Genomic DNA, 19,909 nt, shown 5'->3' with positions numbered 1-19,909 from the left:
GCTTAGCCATTGTGCAATTAGGGTTCCTTTTCAAAACCCTAGGAAAGAAGATTTAACAGCAAAATGTGCCCAAGCACTGGGCCACCTCCTCAGACCTGCTTGGCTTCTCTGCACTTCAGAGCAACCTGGCTGGGAGGCAGGGGCCACAAACCCTGCTTCCCGAGGCCCCCGTGGGAGTCTAAGGTAGCTGGGTCCCTGGGCTGTGGTGCAAAGGGAAGAGAGAGCTCTAAAATGGGGTAGCCAAGGCACAGAAAGGGGCTGAACCCAGATTGGGGTGGGGGCCAGGGGGCTCTTCCAGCTGGCTTTCTCCTCTCTCATACCAGGGACTTCCTCAGTATTCCACGCCCTGTCCTCCCTCCTCTGACTGGGGGGAGATGTTCGGAGTCCCTGGGTGTGTGTGTGCCCCAGAAAGGGGGCCCAGCAGAGTGTCCAGTGCACAGACCAATCAGAACCCCAGAAAGGAAAGATGGTCATTTCCTCCCCGGCTCTCCGCACCCTCCCTTGGGGGTTTAAAAACCACAGCCCTTGTGGGCAAGAGGAACCTTCCCTCAGCGAAGAGCCCAGAAGACCAGAACATGGTAAGTTCAGAAGGAGCTTGGACATAGGAACTCTCTACCTTTGTTCCCTCATTTCTCGGCTCCTTTTTTCTCTCCAGCATTTTCATTCTCGTGTTTCTCCTTTTCTTTCCTCCCTATCCCCCTCCTCAATCACTCCTCTTCTCCCTTCTTCCTCATCTCAGAGTCTCGGACTCCAGGGCTGGGATGAAGTTTAAGGATTAAGGCTGTCAAGGGACAATGGGAGCCACAGCAACCCCACAGGGCTGGAGGTCCAAGAACATTTCCCAGGGAAGCAAACCCTTGAGTTGGGTCTTGTAAAAATGACTAAGAATTCCACAAGAGAAGAATTTCAGAAAGGAGTTCCAGGCAGCTGGAACAGAAGGGGCGAATGTTGGGAGGCTGGAGACAGCCAGCTTGGAGGCATGAAGATGTTACTCCCGTGGAATTTCATATATTCTCAATAGTGGAGATGGGGAAACTGAAGCCCAGGCCAGGGCAGAAATGGCCTGGGTCCTTCACAGTGGTTGGTGGCAGAACTGATACGTTCCTTGGATCCTGTGAGTCTCAGAGGGATGCTGTCCCCCGGTGCAGCGAGGGCCCCCCTTACACATCTGCATCCTGAGGTCTGGGGACCAAGCTGGGCAGGGCTGTGGGTTAGCACTTGGAGTCTCTCTCAGGTATTGCTTCATCTGGCCAAAAGGGGAAACGGAAAACAAGTTGGATGGACATGGGAGGGGTTTGATGTTGCTTCACTCTCCTCATCCCACCTTTAACATCCAACTTGGGCAAACAGGACTTTCAGAATAGGGCAACTTACTAGCTGCTGCTGCTTCTTCTTTTCGTCCTTTCTGTAAAATATTCCAAAACACCGAAGGGGATTCAGTGAAAATTCACTCTCCCTGACCACCCCTGAGCCTCAGACCCCTTGTCGTTTCCTTCAGATGTAAACACAGTGTCTTAGTTATCTAGTGCTGCTATAATAGAAATACCACAACTAGATGGCTTTAACAAAGAGAAATTTCTTCTATCACAGTCTGGGAGGCTAGAAGTCTGAACTCAGGGCTTCAGCTCCAGAGGAAGGCTTTCTCTGTCGGGCTCTGGGGAAAGGTCCTTGTCATCGATCTTCCTAGTCTAGGAGCCTCTCAGCACAGGGATATAGGTCCAAAGGATGTGCTCCCCTTCTGGTTCTTCATTCTTGGTGGTAGGAGGTCCCCCTCCTCTCTGTTATATTCTCTTTTATATCTCAAAAGAGATTCACACAACATACAACCTAATCCTGTTGATTGAGTCTTGCCTTATTAACATAACTGCCTCTAATCCTGCCTCATTAACATCATAGAGGTAGGATTTACAACACACAGGAAAATCACAACAGATCACAAGATGGCGCATAACCACACAATACTGGGAATCATGGCCTAGCGAATATGGCACACATTTTGGGGGGACAAAATTCAATCCATAACACATGGGTACCAGTTGGTGGTTGATCCTATCAATGGAGAATTAGGTTGTTTCTAATATATGAGCTTTAAAACTAAAACGGCAATGAGTATTCCTGTACTTATATCTTTGGACTTACCTTTGAGCTTCCAGAATTGCAAACACTGAATCCAGGACATGTGCAATTTTTATTTTAACAGATTACCAACATTGTATCAATTTATATTTCCCACCTATAGTGCCTGAGAGTGCCTGTTTCCCTATGCCCTCACCCACAGTTTTATCGCATTTTTTTTTACTTTTGCCAACCTGAGAGGCAGTTCATTCATTGCATCCTCAAAATACCTGGAAGCTTGTCTTTTTCACCGCATATTTTAAATGTGTTTACGTTTTTTACTGCTTCCAGTTCAGACCAGTTACTGTCAAGTTAATTCTTATTCATGGCAACCCCATGTGTGTCAGAGTAGATCCATGCTCCATAGGGTTTTCAATGGCTGATTTTTCAGAAGCAGGTCACCAGGTCTTTCTTCTGAGGTGGACACGAACCGCCAACCTTTCATCTAGCAGCCAATTTGCACCACCCAGGGGCTCCTTTTTTTGTTTTTGTTTTTTTCATGGTAATAGCTTTCTTGAAGAAGTCAGAGATGCTTTCTGAACATTTCAATAAGCCTGTCATCCTGCCTCAGTTTTTTTCTTAGTCTTTATTTCTTCTTAAATTTTATTGTGCTTTAGGTGAAAGTTTACAGTGCAAATTAGTTTCTCATTCAAAAGTTTATAAGCAAATTGTTTTATGACACTGGTTGCAATGTGTCAGCACTTTCCCCCTTTCCCTTTACACCCCAGTTTCCCCGTGTCCATTCAACCAGTTTTCCTGCCCCTTCCTACCTTCTCGTCTTTGCTTTTGGGCAGGTGTTACCTAGTTGGTCTTATGTATACTTGATTGAACTAAGAAGCACATTCCTCACATGTGTTATTGTTTGTTTCATCCCCCCCACCCCAAAACCAAACCTGTTGCCATCAAGTTGATTCTGACTCATAGTGACCCTGTACAAAAAAGTAGAACTGCCCCACTGGGTTTCCAAGGAGCAGCTGGTGGATTTGAACCGCAGACCTTTTGGTTAGCAGCAAAGCTCTTAACCACTGTGCCACCAGGGCTCCCTCCTGTTTTTTTCATAGGGCTGTCTAATCTTTGGCTGAAAGGTGGATTCTGGGAGTGGCTTCAGTTCTGAGTTAGCGAGGTGTTCGGGGGTCATAGTCTCAGGGGTTCCTCCAGTCTCTGTCAGACCAGTAAGTCTGCTGTTTTTTTTGTGAATTTGAATTTTTTCCTACATTTTTCTCCCGCTCTGTCTGGGACCCTCTATTATGATCCCTGTCAGAGCGGTCGATGGTGGTAGCCAGGTACCATCTAGTTGTCCTGGGCTGAAGCTGGGAGGCTGTGGTTCATGTAGTCTATTAGTTCTTTGGAGTAATATTTTCCTTGTGTCTCTGGTTTTCTTCATTCCCCTTTGCTCTGGATGGGATGGAACCAATGCATCTTAGATGGCCACTCACAAGCTTTTAAGACCTCAGACCCTACTCACCAAAGCAGAACATAGAACATTTTCTTTATGAGCTATGTTATGTCAGTTGACCCAGATGTCCCCTAAGACCATGGTCCCCAGCCCTCAGCCCCAGCAACTCAGTCCCTCAAGGTGTTTGGATGTATCTAGGAAGCTTCTATGACTTTGCCATGGTCAAGTTGTGCTGACTTCCCCTATATTGTGTGTTGTCCCAGGGACTCCTTTTTAATATTCAGGGATTTTTAATTACAAAGGTTGTGTGAGTTAAAGAAAATAAATATGAGTTGAAGGGGCCGCCCCCACCCTTGTAATTCATTTTTCTGAGGTAGCAACCTATAAGGATTTTATGCGGTTCTGTGCGTAGATTGTTAAAAGACATTCTGTCCACGTGGGAACAGGGGAGGCAGATGTTTAAGAAAAAAGCAGACCTTGCCTTTCATATGTCTCCTGGCTCTGACAGCGTTCCTAAGTAGGTCTGTTACTTCCACTTTAATGGGAGAACAGTTGGCAGGACTTTCCCCACTAGAAAGGCAGAGAAACTGAAGCTCATACAGGGAAGGGGCTGTGACAGTGTTTACCAGTTACTCCTCCCACACACCAGCTGCACAACTGTGCACAAGTTTTGTCTCTTCCCTGTGCCCTCAAGTCCTTCGTCTTTTCTCCCTCTTTTTGCCCATTACTCTAACCCAGGTCAACATCATCGTTCACCTGGATCCCCAACCCAGCCTCTTCTCTGGTTCCCCTGCCTCTGAGTTCACCTTCAAAGTGGCCAGAGGGAATCTTTCTAGATATAAAATTTAACCTAGCACCTCTCCAGCTAAAGGCCATCTATGGCTCCCTATTGCCCCAGGATAAAATACAAGTCCTTTAACATGGCATCTGCAGACCTTTCTAACCCCGTCTTGGCTACCTGCCAGTTTTGCTCACCTTCTTTCTTGTTCTGGTGTACAGTATCCTCACTCTTACCTTGGTACCTTCTGCCTAGACTGTATACCCTTCCTTCCTCCCATACTTTTGGCCTGCTAGCCACTCAAAGACAGGGCTCTGGAGTTCAACTCTTGGGATTGATCTCCTATCTCTGTTACTTGCTAATTGTGAGGTCTTGGAAAGGCCTCTCTCTTTTATTGTGCTGTAGGTGAAGGTTTATAGAGCAAATTAGTTTCTCATTAAACAATACACATATTGTTTTGTGACATTGGTTGCCAATCCTGCGATGTGTCAACACTCTCCCTTTCTTGATCGTGGATTTCCCATTCCCATTCGTACAGCTTTCCTTTCCCTTCTTGCCGTCCCATCCTTGCCTCTGGGCTGGTGTGCCCATTTAGTCTCATGGTTGAACTATGTGTATTACTGTTTGTTTTATAAGCCTGTCTAATTTTTGGCTGAAGGGTGAACCTCAGGAATGACTTCAGTACTGAGTTAAAAGGATGTCCAGAGGCCATTGGAAAGGTCTCTTAACCTCTATGTAGCTTCAGTTTTCTCATCTGTAAAATGGGTGTTGCCACAGCACCTATATCATAAGGTTGTTATGTGGATTAAATGAGGTAATACATGAAAAGTGCTTAGAATGGAGCTTGGCAATTATCATTGCCATTATCTTAAGTACCTTGTCCTCTCTCATTCTGTCCTCATCGAATCCAGTCACTTCTCCTCACTGTCACTGCCCTAGTCCAAGCCACCTGTCCCTCGCTTCACCTGGACAGTTCCAATCTCTTCTTCTTGGCTTCTCTGCAAGCCATGCAACAGACAGGGTTTTTTTTCTTTTTTAAAACAGGAAATATTCATCATAGGAACAACAATAGTACCCAGTCTTCAGGACTGTGACGTAGGTGCTGTTACTAGGTAATTAGCAAACCAACAAAGTCCCTGGGTGGCACAAACGGTTTGCTCCCAACTACTAACCTAAAAGGGAGCCCTGGTGGCACTATGGTTAAGCACTCCACTGCTAACTGAAAGGTAGGTGATTCGAATCCACCAGCAGCTCTGAGAGACAAAGATGTAGCCGTCTGCTTCCACAAAGATTACGGCCTTGGAAACCCTACGGGGTAGTTCTACTCTGTCCTCTAGGGTTGTTAGGAGTTGGAATCAACTTGATGGCAATGGATTTACTAGCCTAAAGGTTGGCAGTTCCAACCCACCCAATGGAGCTGCAGAAGAAAGGCCTGGCAACCTGCTTCCATTAAGATTAAAGCCAAGAAAACCCTAGGGAGCAGTTCTACTCTGACACACATGGCATTGACATGAGTAGGAATCAACTTGATGGTAACTAACAACAACAACAAGTGAACCAACATTATGTCCAAGGGGCAGCATTTAGAACACTGCCTGGCACTTAAGAATGCTCTGTGCCTGTGCTGTCCCTTATGGTAGCCACTAGCCACATGTGGCTATTGAAATTGAATTAAAATGACATAAAATGAAAAGTTCAGTCCGTCAGACACACAGGCCACATTTCAAGACTCAGTGGCTGTATGTGGCTAGTGGTTACCGTATCGGACAGTGGTGGCTTAGGGTATTTTCATCATTGCAGAAAGTTCTATTGAACAGCACTGCATTCTTCTTCCTCCAGGAGACGTCTCCTGACCCCACACTAGGCTGGGCTCTCTATTGAACACCCTCACTTCTCATCACAGTCGATCAGTTCATCTCTCCCTGTAGACCTTAACGGTCCCTGGGTGGTGCAAATGCTTTGCCCTTGACTACAAACCAAAGGGTGGGTGGTTCAAATCCCGCCAGCAGCACTGTGGAAGGAAGGCCTGGTGATCTGCTTCCATAAAGATTCCAGTCAAGAAAACCCCGTGGAGTTCAGTTCTACTCTGCAAACCGTGGAGGCTCCGTGAGTTGGAATTGACTGATGGCAACGGGTTTAGTTTGGTAAACCTTAACCTCTGTGAGGGTGGGGCCGGGTATGCCGTGAACCGATCCTGAGCCAGTTAATAGTTCTTGAATGAAGGAATGTTCTTAATTTCTTAACCAGTTTTATAACCAGTCGTCGTCCAGCTGATTCCGACTCATGGTGACCCCATGTGTGTCAGAGGACTGTGCTCCACAGGGTTTTCAGTGGCTGGTTTTTTGGAAGTAGATGGCCAGGGCTTTCTTCTGAGGCTTCTCTGGGTGAACTCAAACCTCCAACCTTCCTATTAACAGCCAAACACATTAACTGTTTGGACCACTCAGGACTCCAGAATCTTTCTTAGATTCCTAGAATAATAGAAGCACAAATGCTTTTTTATAATGTTCATTTTTTTAACAATGGGCAACATATCCAGTTGATTCTGCATTCAGGAATGACAAAAGCATATACGAGAAAAGCTTCCTACCATTGCCCCAATTCTCTCCACAAGCAACCACCCTTACAAGTTGTGTCTCCTTCTGGAGCTAGTCTGTGCATATGTAAGTAAACACACACACACACACACACACACACACACACACACAGAGTAAGAGTTTCCCCCTTTTGTCACTAGTATGCTTTACTTCTGTCTCTTGCCTTTACCACTTCACAGTAAATCTTGGGGATCTTTCCACATCAGTACATAAAGAACTTCCTCATTTTTTTTTTTTTTTTTAATGTTCTTGTTAGCTGCCGTGGAGTCAGCCCCTGAATTATGGGGACCCCGTGCACAACAGACAAAATATTACCTGGTCCTGAGCCATTCCCATGATCAGTTGCAGGTTAGACCATTGGGTTCCATAGGGCTTTCATTGGCTGATTTTCAGAAGCATATGGCCAGGCCTTTCTTCCTAGTCTGTCTTAGTCTGGAAGTTCCACTGCCATCTGTTGAGCGTCATAGCAACACGCAAGCTTCCACTGACAGACGGGTGGTCGTTACAAATGGGGTGCATTGGCCGGGAATCAAATCTGGGTCTCCCGTATGGAAGGTGAGAATTCTACCGCTGAAACATGATATAAACCCGTTGCCTTTGAGTTGATTCTAACTCACATGGCCCTATAGGACACAGTAGAACTGCCCCATAGAGTTTCCAAGGAGCACCTGGTGGATTCGAACTGCCTACCTTTTGGTTAGCAGCTGTCGCACTTAACCACTGCACCACCAGGGTTGCAGAATAGCAGCATAGTTTTCTGCTACCTTGGGTGGACCATCATTCATTTAGTGAATCCCCTCTTGCTGGACACTTTGGTTATGTCCAGTTTTTGTTGAAATGCTGCAGTGCAAACCTTTGTGTCTTCATTTGCATCAGGAAGCTCTTGCCAACCACAGAGTGTTAGCATCAGCTCCTTTTTCTGCAATTGTGAAGTCAGTGAGAGTAAAGGATGGAGTGAGCTCATGCCAGGAAAGGAGCATTGTCAGCTGATGAGAGGACCGGGTGGGAAAGCTCCTCTTTTTGGGTCTGAGTCACCCAGCAGTCAGGGATTACTGAGAACTTGCAAAGACAGCAGAGGCAAAAGTTAGCATCACGCATCTATCTTATACAAGGGGGAACAATCAAAAGTGTTTAGCAACAGCTAAGGCTGGTGGGAAGGAGCCCTGGTGGTGGTTTTGTTGCTAGGTGTTGTCGAGTCGGTTCCTACTCAGAGCGACCCCGTGTACAACAGAACAAAACATTGCCTGATCCTGAGCCATCCTCACAATCATTGCTATGCTTCAGTCCGTTGTTGCCACCACTGTGTCAAACCACTTTGTTGAGGGTCTTCCTCTTTTTTGATGACTCTCTGTTTTACCAAGCATACTGTTCTTCTGCAGGAAATGGTCCCTCTTGATAACATGTCCAAAGCATATGAGGCGAAGTCTCACCATTCTCACTTCTAAGGAGCATTCTAGCTGTCCTTCCAAGACAGAGGTTTTCTTTTTTTAAAATTGTACTTTAGATGAAGGTTTACAGAACAAACTAGTTTCTCATTAAACAGTACACAGGTTGCTTTATGACATTGGTTAACAACCCCACAAACATGTCAACACTGTCCCTTCTCAACTTTAGTTTCCCTATTACCAGCTTTCCTGTCCCCTCCTGCCTTCTAGTCCTTGTCCCCTGGGCTGATGTGCCCTTTTAGTCTTGTTTTGTTTTATGAGCCTGTCTGATCTTTGTCTCAAGGGTGAACCTTGGGAGAGACCCCATTGCTGAGCTGATAGGGTGTCTGGGGGCCACAGTTTCAGGGTTTCTCCAGACTCTGTTAGGCCAGCAAGCCTGGGTTTATTTCTAAGTTAGAATTTTGTTCTACATTTATCTTCAGCTCTGTCTGGGACCCTCTATTGTGATCCCTGTCAGAGCTGTCAGTGGTGGTAGCTGGGCACCATCTCTTTGTCCCGGACTCAGTCTGGTGGAGGCCATGGTAGATGTGGTCCATTAGTCCTTTGGACTAATCTTTCCCTTGCATCTTCAGTTTTCTTCATTCTTCCCTGCTTCTGAAGGGGTGAGACAAGTGGAGTATCCTAGATGGCCACTCACAGGCTTTTAGGACCCCAGATGCTACTCACCACAGTAGAATGTAGAACATTTTCTTTATAAACTATGTTATGCCAGTTAAGCTAGATGTTTCCCATAACCATGGTCCCCAGCCCTCAGCCCAGCAATTCAGTCCCTCAGGGAGTTTGGATGTATCTACGGAGCTTCCATGACCTTGCTTTATACAAGTTGTACTGGCTTCCCCAGTATTGTACACTGTCCAAGACAGCTTTGTTGGTTCTTCTGGCAGTCCGTGGTATATTCAAGATTCTTCGTTAACACCATAATTTAAAGGCATCAATTCTTCCTCTGTCTTCCTTATTCATTGTCCAGGTTTCACGTGCATGCGAGGCGATTGAAAATACCATGGTTTGGGTCAGGGGTACCTTAGTCCTCAAAGTGACTTCTTTGCTTTTTAACACTTTAAAGAGGTCTGTTGCGGTGACTGTGCTTAATGGAATATGTCGTTTGATTTCTGACTGCTGCTTCCATGGGCATCGATTGTGGATCCAAGTAAAATGAAATCCTTGACAACTTTAGTATTTTCTCTGTTTATCATGATGTTGCTTATTGGTTTGAACCACTGGTGGCACAGTGGTTAAGTGATAACTGAAAGGTCAGCAGTTCAAACCTACCAGCTGCTCTGCAGGAGAAGGATGTGGTGATCTGCGCCCATAAAGATTACAGCCTTGGAAATCCTATGGGGCTGTTCTACTCTGTCACACGGGGTCTTTATGAGTCAAAATTGGCTCATTGGCAATAAGTTGGGTTTTTTTTTTTTTATTAAGTTTGGTGGTTTGAACCGCCCAGTGGCTCCACAGGAGAAAGACTTGGAGATCTGCTCCCATAAAGATTAGCCTAGAAAACCGCATGGGGCAATTTGACTCTGTCACATGGATTCGCGATGAGTTGAAGCTGACTCTATGGCACTCAAAAGCAACAACAACAAGGCACAGAGCCCCCCTAACCAGAATCTAGGGTCTTCTCTTACTGTGTCCAGCATTAACTCTTTAGTGGCTGGAGCATGGGGAGCTGGGCGTAGTCCCAGGGTGGAGGGCAGGGCAGCCAGGGTGCTGGGTGGTAGGTCCTGGGGGTGGGGGCTCAGCGCGGAGGTTATTTGCCGGTGGGAATATTTGAAAAGCCTTCACTTTCTATTTTGAAATAATTTCAAGCTTACATAGAAAAGTTGCAAGAATAGTACAAAGAACTCCCATACACATTTTACCCAAAGCAAAAACCAAACCCATTGTTGTCATGTCGATTCCAATTCACGCGACCCCACGTGTGTCAGAGTAGAATTGTGCACTATAGGGTTTCCATGGCTGTGACCCTTCAAAAGCAGAACACCAGGTGTTTCTTTCCAGCTGCCTCTGGGTGAGTTCGAACTGCCAACTTTTTGGTTAGCAGCCGAATGCTTAACGGTATGCACCACCCAGGTACCCCTGGCACATAGTAAAAAAATCAAGCCAGACCCTTTGCGGTTGAGCCAATTCCGACTCATAGTGACCCTATAGGACAGAGTGGAACTGCTCCATAGGGTTTCCAAGGAGTGCCTGGTGGATTCCAACTGCCAACCTTTCGGTTAGCAGCCAAAGTCTTAGCCACTATGCCACCAGGGTTTCCTGCCACATAGTAAGTGTTCAGTAAATATTGGCTCTGCTTTAGTATGATCAGTCCATGGCCTGTGTAGGGATTTTTCTGCCATGTCTGGCAACTCTGGGGCATAGACCGGCCTTCAAAGCTGGCTCCAGCCTTGCTGCTGCCCTGGGCAGCCACTCGCAGATGAAGCACAAAGCTGACCATCTACCTCAACAGGTGGAAGGCAGGAAAGGGGGGTTATGGTGGTGGTGGTGGCATGGGGAGGCCATGCTAATATCATCTTAGTTTGTTGGTGATATTAAACATATCTAACAGCAGTATGTCATGGGCATTGACCAATCAGAATGAGTACTGGCCATAGCGTTGTGGTTTACCAGTTGCCATGGAGCCATTTCCAACTCACGGTGACCCCACGTGTGTCTGAGTAGAACTCTGCTCAACAGGGTTCTCAATGGCTGATTTTTAAGAAGTAGATTGCCAGGCCTTTCTTCTGAGATGCCTCTGGGTAGACTTGACTCTCTAACCTTTCAGTTAACAGCTGAGCTTGTTAACCGTTTGCACCATCCAGGGGGCTCCCAGCATTGCAGTAGGGCTATGCATTAACCATTTGGTTGCTGGATCATGGGGCACCCAGAGACTTCAGGGAAGGGGTCAGAATGGCAGAGGGCCCTCTGGGAAATAGCTCTTTACCAATCAGTGTGGAAGCATTTCAATATTTTAATAACTGGTATGGTTCCTGGGAAGGAGCCCTGGTAGTGCAGTGGTTAAGGGCTCAGCTGCTAACCAAAAGGTCAGAGGTTCAAACCCATCAGCCACCCCACGGGAGAAAGATGTGGCAGTCTGCTTCCATACAGACTTACGGTTTGTAAACCCTATGGGATAGCTCTACGCTGTCCTATAGGGATGCTATGAATTGGAATTGACTCAACGGCAACAGGGATTGTTCCTAGGTGGGATAAGTGGTTTGTGCTCGACTACTAACCAGAAGGTTGGTGGTTCAAATCCACCCAGTGATTCTGTGGAAGAAAGACCTGATGATCGGCTTCCATAAAGATTATTGTTGATGTTGTGTGCTGTTGAGCCAATTTTGTAAAGATTGTAGTCCAGAAAACCCTATGGAGCAATTCTACTCTGACACAGATAGGGTCTCCATGAGTCGGAATTGGCTTCACAGCAATGGCTTTCTTTTTTTTTAATATATGACCAATGCAGCTGGTGCTGAGCCCTGAGCATCGCCATTTCATGGGGGACACCTAGGGCTAACAGAGGTGTTGTGATGGATCCAAAGCCATGTGTCCCCAGACTTATATCCTTCCTGCCTCTCATTCCACCCAGGATCCCATGAACAGTTCAAGCTATGAGTACCCTGACGATTATGGCAACAACCTGGATGCCGATCAACCTGTGGACGGGCCTTCCAAACCCCTCAAGATCCAAACTCTAGACGCGATCGCTCTTCTCATCTTCACTCTCGTTTTCCTGGTGGGAGTGCCGGGCAATGCCGTGGTGGTCTGGGTGACAGGGTCCGAGGCCAAGCGGACCGTCAATGCCGTCTGGTTTCTCAACCTGGCCGCGGCTGACCTCCTCTCCTGCCTGGCACTGCCTGTCTTGTTTACCTCCATCATCCTGCACAGCAACTGGCCCTTCGGGAAGGCTGCCTGCAGCATCCTGCCCTCCCTCATCCTGCTCAACATGTATGCCAGCATCTTGCTCCTGGCCACCATCAGCGCCGACCGCTTTCTGCTGGTGTTCAATCCCATCTGGTGCCAGAACTTCCGAGGGACTCGCCTGGCCTGGGCGGCCTGTGGAGTGGCCTGGGTCCTGGCCCTGCTACTGACCATCCCTTCTTTCCTATACCGGGTGGTGCACTTTGAGCCCTTCCCACCAAAGTTCATATGTGGCCTCAACTATGGCACCGACAAATATAAGGAGGTCACCGTGGCCAGCTTTCGGCTGATTGTGGGCTTCCTGTGCCCGTTAATCATCCTTTCGGTCTGCTACACCTTCCTTTTGCTGCGCACGTGGAGCCGAAGGGCCACGCGGTCTATGAAGACGCTCAAGGTGGTGGTGGCTGTGGTCAGCAGTTTCTTTGTCTTCTGGTTGCCCTACCAGGTGACCGGGATGTTACTGGCCTTGCACTCCAATGATTCTGAAACCTTCAAACTAGTGAAGACGATGGACGCCCTGTGCGTCTCCTTGGCCTACATCAACTGCTGTATCAACCCCATCATCTACGTAGTTGCCGGGAAGGGCTTCCATACCTTGTGCCGCAAATCCTTCCGCTCCATGCTCCGGAATGTGTTGACCGAGGAGTCCACTGGCAGGGATAGCAAGTCCTTCACACGCTCTACAGTGGACACCGTGACCGATAAGACTGAGGCGGTGTAAGTGGAGGCCACCCATACCGCCATCCAGTTGGTGCGCCATCTTCCTGTCTGGCCCAGTCCTTCCCTCACGTTTTAACTCAGCCCTTGGTGCGATGGTCTTGTTCTGGTTCACGCATTTCGATTCCTTCTGCCTGTCTCAGGTTTGTCCTTCCTTTTCCAGGCTAACTCTTCTCATTCTTTCTCACTTCCAAGTTTAACCCATTCTTCTGTGGATACCCAAGGAGTCCTGGTAGCACAATGGCTAAACGCTGGGCTGCTAACCAAAACGTTGGCCACTCTCACTCACCAAGTGGCTCCACAGGAGAAAGACCTGGTGATCTGCTCCTGTCAAGCTTATAGCCTAGAACACCCTACGGGGCAGTTCTACTCTGGCATATGGGGTTGCTAGGAGTTGAAAACTGACTTGGCACCATCCAACAACTCTGAACACCCGATTTTTCTTTCTATCCAAGGCTTACCAATGCATATAGAATAGCTTCATCCATCAGTGTGATTGTGTAATGCATATAAAAACTTTAGAATGGTGCCGTCTATTATTCTAGATAATGTACCAAAGAACTTTAGTTGTATTATTATTACTGTGGTAAATATATATGTAACAAAACATTTACCATTGAAACATATTTTTTTTATTGTGGCAAAAATATGCAGACCAAAACATTTGGCAATACAACTTAAACATTTTTTACAAGTACAATTCCATTCTTCGTGCTGTGCCACCATCACCACTAACCGTTTCCAAATTTTTCCATCACCGTTAACAGAAACTCAGTGTTCCTTAAGCAAATAGTTTTTGTTTTTAAATAACTAAATATTTATTTTACGGATGCTTCAGAAAAGAAAATGTAACTAGCACCTCAAAAGTTATTACTGTTAAAAAAAAAAAGAAACCCGTTGCCGTTGAGTTGAATCCGACTTATAGCAACCCTATAGGACAGAGTAGGACTGCCCCACAGAGTTTCCAAGGACTTCCTGGTGGATTCGAACTGGTGACCTTTTGGTTAGCAGCTGTAGCACTTAACCATGACACCACCAGGGTTTCCTCTTCTTGTTTAGGACCAAGCAGAAGTACATAGTACATAGAAGTACATAGGCCTATTTAACTCTTTTCCCCAAACTCTAAACTTTAATGTTAAACCTGTTTGTGATTGATGATGATAACAGTTTGTAATTTGATTTTTAAGTAGATTATTCATGGTTCAGTAGAAACAAAGCCTAGTAACTGAGTATGCTGATGATGTGGGGTAACTTGGTCCACAGGGGTCGAATGATCTAAACGGTATAGGGTGTGTTAGTTACGTGAAATTCAAATTATAATAATGAACATTCCATTGCTTTCTTTTCCACGGAAATACAGGTTTTGTAAAAATTAAAACAGCTACTGTTAACCATAGACCAATTTTCAACAGAATAAGTGTAAATAAAAAAAAGTACATAGACCTATTTAAACTTTTAACTGATTTAAAGAAAAGCATTAAGTTAAAATGCTATTTAATTGGGGAGAAAAAGTATTAAAAGGAGGTTATGTGGTTAGGGCAAAAAGGATGAAGAAGAAAGGGTAGCAAGCAGATTGCATTTAATGTTTACCTCCGAATCTGGTGGCAGAGAAATTTTAATTTTTTTGAGTCTTTTGGGTTAGTATTTTCCTTGTGTCTTTAGTTTTCTTCATTCTTCTTTGTTCCGCGTGGGATGGGACCAACAGATGTACCTTAGATAGCCATTGGCAAGCTTTTAAGACCCCAGACAATACTCACCAAAGTGGCATGTAAAATATTTCCTTTATAAACTATGTTATGCCAATTGATCTAGATGTCCCCCGAGACGGAAATTTTACTTTTTACTTTGTAAATGCTATTTTGTTTGAATCTTGTTTAATTGTAACTTTTAGTTTTGAGATCATTGTACATTCATGTCAATGTTAAAAATAAAATTTTCACAATATTAAATGTGTGTATAAACTCATAAGCTTGACTTTTCATTTTGCGAACCGAGGACCCTCTGGTGTAGAAGTCAGACGAGAGTTCTGAAGGGTGGTACAAGCACAAGGGCTTTTATAACAGCAGACACACAGAACAAGGAAGCTATGCTGGGCAAATTTCAGATTGGCTGCAGGCATTTTCTTTCCTTATTTGGGATTAAGGGGAAATTTTGAACTAGGATGAATGGAGCAGGCAGGTCCTGATTGGCTAGCTTGGGTTTCCGTTTCCGGGACAGTCAATTGACTGCCTGGGGCTCCTGGGAAGGTTAGGCGGTAATAAGAAATAGAAATTTAGGTTTCAGTTTGCTGATGTGGGGCTCAGCACAAGTGACTTCATTTTGGGCCTGGCACGCAATGGTTAAGTGCTCTGCTAAGGGAAAGGTTGTTGGTTGGAACCCACCAGCTGCTCTGTGGGAGAAAGACCTGGTGATCTGGTTCTGTAAAGATTACAGCCTTGGAAATTTTATGGGCAACTCTACTCTGCTGTATAGGATGGCTAGAGTCAGAATCAACTGGAGGACAATGGGTTTAGTTTTTTTGGTCTTGATATTCAGGTTAGGAGCCCTGGTGGCTCAATGGTTAAGAGCTCTGCTGCTAACTGAAAGGTGGATGATTTGAACCCACCCAGTGGCTCTGTAGGAGAGAAGACCTGCTGATCTCCTCCCCTAAAGATTATAGCCTAGGAAACCCTATGGAGCAGTTCTACTCTGTCTTATATTGTCACTGAGTACAAATCAGCTCTGGGGCACCTAACCACCAATCAACAACACAGTCAGATTTACATAAGGGATAATCCAAAGAGATCCTGGGTACTCTTTACCCAGTTCCCTGTATGGTAAAAACCAAAAAACCAAACCAGTTGCTGGTGAGTCAATTCCAGTACATGGCGACCCCATGAATGCAGAGCAGAGCTGCCCTCTGTAGGTTTTTAAGGTTGTGATGTGTTGGAAGCAGATTGCTAGGCCTTTCTTCCAAGCCACCTCTGGGTGGGTTTAAACTGCCAACCTTATGATTAGTAGTCAACTACTTAACCACTTGCACCACCCAGGGACTCCTTTCCCCCATGGTTGGTAACATCTTGCAAAACCATAGTGCAGTGTCACACGATGTTGCATTATGGTTTTGCAAGATGTTACGATTGCATTGACACAGTCAAGACACAGAACGTTCCACCACCGTAAGGATCCTTGGCAATCCCCTTCTGTAGACACACCCACCACTTCGCCTCCTCCCCAGCCTTGTCCCTACCTAATCCCTGGCAACTGCTCATCTGTTCTCCATTGCAATAATTTTGTCATTTCAAGAATGTTGTAGAAATCAGATCACATACTATGTGATCTTTTTTCAAATTGTTATAAAAAATATATATAACACGACATTTGCCAATTCAGCGTTTTTTCACATATACAATTCAGTGAGACGAGTTACATCAATCACATGAAACCATCACCAATGTCTGTTGGCAAGTTTCCCATCACCACAAACAGATACTCACTGTTTCCTAAACAATGACTTGCCCTTCCCTCCTTCCTCCTGGTCCTGGTAACCACTAGTAAACTTTGGTCTCTACAGTATGGAGTCTTTTCAATGTTTTTCATCAAACTAGCCAGCATGACCTTACACTGAAAATTAAAAAAAACTAAAATTGATACATTGTGTTCTTTGTAATTGAGTAAAATATTACTGCTTAGCAGTGGCATCACTAGGGAAGTGCAGGGGGTACTGACCACACCGGGTGACACTGTCAGAGAGGGTGACTCCAAGACGACTGTGTGTAAATTTTTTGTGCAGTGTTACAGCAGAAATTTATTATTTTTTTTATAAAAATATTCCTGTAGCTAGTTGTAACAACAAGAACGTTTTTCATAAGCCCAGCTTACATGTATCAATGTACTACAAGGCTAAAACTGTGTTAATTTACTTTTTTTTTTATTAACTTTTATTGAGCTTCAAGTGAACGTTTACAAATCAAGTCAGTCTGTCACATATAAGTTTATATACATCTTACTCCATACTCCCACTTGCTCTCCGCCTAATGAGTCAGCCCTTCCAGTCTCTCCTTTCGTGACAATTTTGCCAGCTTCCAACTCTCTCTATCCTCCCATCCCCCCTCCAGACAGGAGATGCCAACACAGTCTCAAGTGTCCACCTGATATAATTAGCTTACTCTTCATCAGCATCTCTCTCCTACCCACTGTCCAGTCCCTTTCATGTCTGATGAGTTGTCTTCAGAGATGGTTCCTGCCCTGGGCCAACAGAAGGTTTGGGGACCATGACCACCGGGATTCCTCTAGTCTCAGATCATTAAGTATGGTCTTTTTATGAGAATTTGGGGTCTGCATCCCACTGATCTCCTGCTCCCTCAGGGGTTCTCTGTTGTGCTCCCTGTCAGGGCAGTCATCGATTGTGGCCGGGCACCAACTAGTTCTTCTGGTCTCAGGATGATGTAGGTCTCTGGTTCATGTGGCCCTTTCTGTCTCTTGGGCTCTTAGTTGTCGTGTGACCTTGGTGTTCTTCATTCTCCTTTGCTCCAGGTGGGTTGAGACCAATTGATGCATCTTAGATGGCCGCTTGTTAGCATTTAAGACCCCAGACGCCACATTTCAAAGTGGGATGCAGAATGTTTTCATAATAGAATTATTTTGCCAATTGACTTAGAAGTCCCCTTAAACCATGGTCCCTAAACCCCCGCCCTTGCTCCGCTGACCTTTGAAGCATTCATTTTATCCCGGAAACTTCTTTGCTTTTGGTCCAGTCCAATTGAGCTGACCTTCCATGTATTGAGTGTTGTCCTTCCCTTCACCTAAAGCAGTTCTTATCTACTAATTAATCAGTAAAAAACCCTCTCCCTCCCTCTCTCCCTCCCCCCCTCGTAACCACAAAAGTATGTGTTCTTCTCAGTTTTTACTATTTCTCAAGATCTTATAATAGTGGTCTTATATAATATTTGTCCTTTTGCCTCTGACTCATTTCGCTCAGCATAATGCCTTCCAGGTTCCTCCATGTTATGAAATGTTTCAGAGATTCGTCACTGTTCTTTATCGATGCGTAGTATTCCATTGTGTGAATATACCACAGTTTATTTACCCATTCATCCGTTGATGGACACCTTGGTTGCTTCCAGCTTTTTGCTATTGTAAACAGAGCTGCAATAAACGTGGGTATGCATATATCTGTTTGTGTGAAGGTTCTTGTATCTCTAGGGTATATTCCGAGGAGTGGGATTTCTGGGTTGTATGGTAGTTCTATTTCTAACTGTCTAAGATAACGCCAGATAGATTTCCAAAGTGGTTGTACCATTTTACAATCCCACCAGCAGTGTATGAGAGTTCCAATCTCTCCGCAGCCTCTCCAACATTTATTATTTTGTGTTTTTTGGATTAATGCCAGTCTAGTTGGTGTGAGATGGAATCTCATCGTAGTTTTAATTTGCATTTCTCTAATGGCTAATGATTGAGAGTATTTTCTCATGTATCTGTTAGCTGCCTGAATATCTTCTTTAGTGAAGTATGTGTTCATATCCTTTGCCCACTTCTTGATTGGGTTGTTTGTCTTTTTGTGGTTGAGTTTTGACAGAATCATATAGATTTTAGAGATCAGGCGCTGGTCGGAGATGTCATAGCTGAAAATTCTTTCCCAGTCTGTAGGTGGTCTTTTTACTCTTTTCGTGAAGTCTTTAGAGGAGCATAGGTGTTTGATTTTTAGGAGCTCCCAGTTATCTGGTTTCTCTTCGTCATTTTTGGTAATGTTTTGTATTTTGTTTATGCCTTGTATTAGGGCTCCTAAGGTTGTCCCTATTTTTTCTTCCATGATCTTTATCGTTTTAGTCTTTATGTTTAGGTCTTTGATCCACTTGGAGTTAGTTTTTGTGCATGGTGTGAGGTATGGGTCCTGTTTCATTTTTTTGCAAATGGATATCCAGTTATGCCAGCACCGTTTGTTAAAAAGACTATCTTTTCCCCAATTAACTGACACTGCGCCTTTGTCAAATATCAGCTGCTCATATGTGGATGGATTTATATCTGGGTTCTCATTTCTGTTCCACTGGTCTATGTGCCTGTTGTTGTACCAGTACCAAGCTGTTTTGACTACTGTGGCTGTATAGTATGTTCTAAAATCAGGTAGAGTGAGGCCTCCCACTTTCTTCTTCTTTTTCAGTAATGCTTTACTTATCCGAGGCTTCTTTCCCTTCCATATGAAGTTGGTGATTTGTTTCTCCACCACATTATAAAATGTCATTGGAATTTGGATCGGAAGTGCATTGTATGTATAGATGGCTTTTGGTAGAATAGACATTTTTACTATGTTAAGTCTTCCTATCCATGAGCAAGGTATGTTTTTCCACTTATGTAGGTCCTTTTTAGTTTCTTGCACTAGTACTTTGTAGTTTTCTTTGTATACATCTTTTACATCTTTGGTAAGATTTATTCCTAAGTATTTTATCTTCTTGGGGGCTACTGTGAATGGTATTGATTCAGTGATTTCCTCTTCGATGTTCTTTTTGTTGATGTAGAGGAATCCAAGTGATTTTTGTATGTTTATCTTATAACCTGAGACTCTGCCACTCTTCTATTAGTTTCAGTAGTTTTCTGAAGGATTCCTTAGGGTTTTCTGTGTATAAGATCATGTCACCTGCAAAGAGAGATAATTTTACTTCCTCCTTGCCAATCCAGATGCCCTTTATTTCTTTGTCTAGCCTAATTGCTCTGGCTAGGACCTCTAGCACAATGTTGAATAAGAGCGGTGATAAAGGGCATCCTTGTCTGGTTCCCGTTCTCAAGGGAAATGCTTTCAGGCTCTCTCCATTTAGAGTGATGTTGGCTGTTGGCTTTGTATAGATGCCCTTTATTATGTTGAGGAATTTTCCTTCAATTCCTATTTTGGTGAGAGTTTTTATCATAAATGGGTGTTGGACTTTGTCAAATGCCTTTTCTGCATCAATTGATAAGATCATGTGGTTTTTGTCTTTTGTTTTATGTG

General features: G+C 44.8%; 1 protein-coding gene across 1 annotated transcript; it reads left to right on the top strand.

Annotated features, from left to right (window-relative positions):
* Positions 1 to 357: 357 nt before the first annotated feature.
* Positions 358 to 14,326, top strand: C5AR1 (complement C5a receptor 1). The gene is made up of 2 exons (XM_049901394.1): positions 358 to 578; positions 11,900 to 14,326. Exons 1-2 carry the CDS (start codon positions 375 to 377, stop codon positions 12,950 to 12,952), a joined length of 1,257 nt encoding a protein of 418 aa, XP_049757351.1. The 5' UTR covers positions 358 to 374; the 3' UTR covers positions 12,953 to 14,326.
* The last annotated feature ends 5,583 nt before the right edge of the window (positions 14,327 to 19,909 follow it).

Source organism: Elephas maximus, chromosome 11 (assembly GCF_024166365.1).
Source record: "Elephas maximus indicus isolate mEleMax1 chromosome 11, mEleMax1 primary haplotype, whole genome shotgun sequence".
Lineage (NCBI taxonomy): Eukaryota > Metazoa > Chordata > Mammalia > Proboscidea > Elephantidae > Elephas > Elephas maximus.
This window is presented reverse-complemented; position numbering and strand designations above follow the sequence as displayed.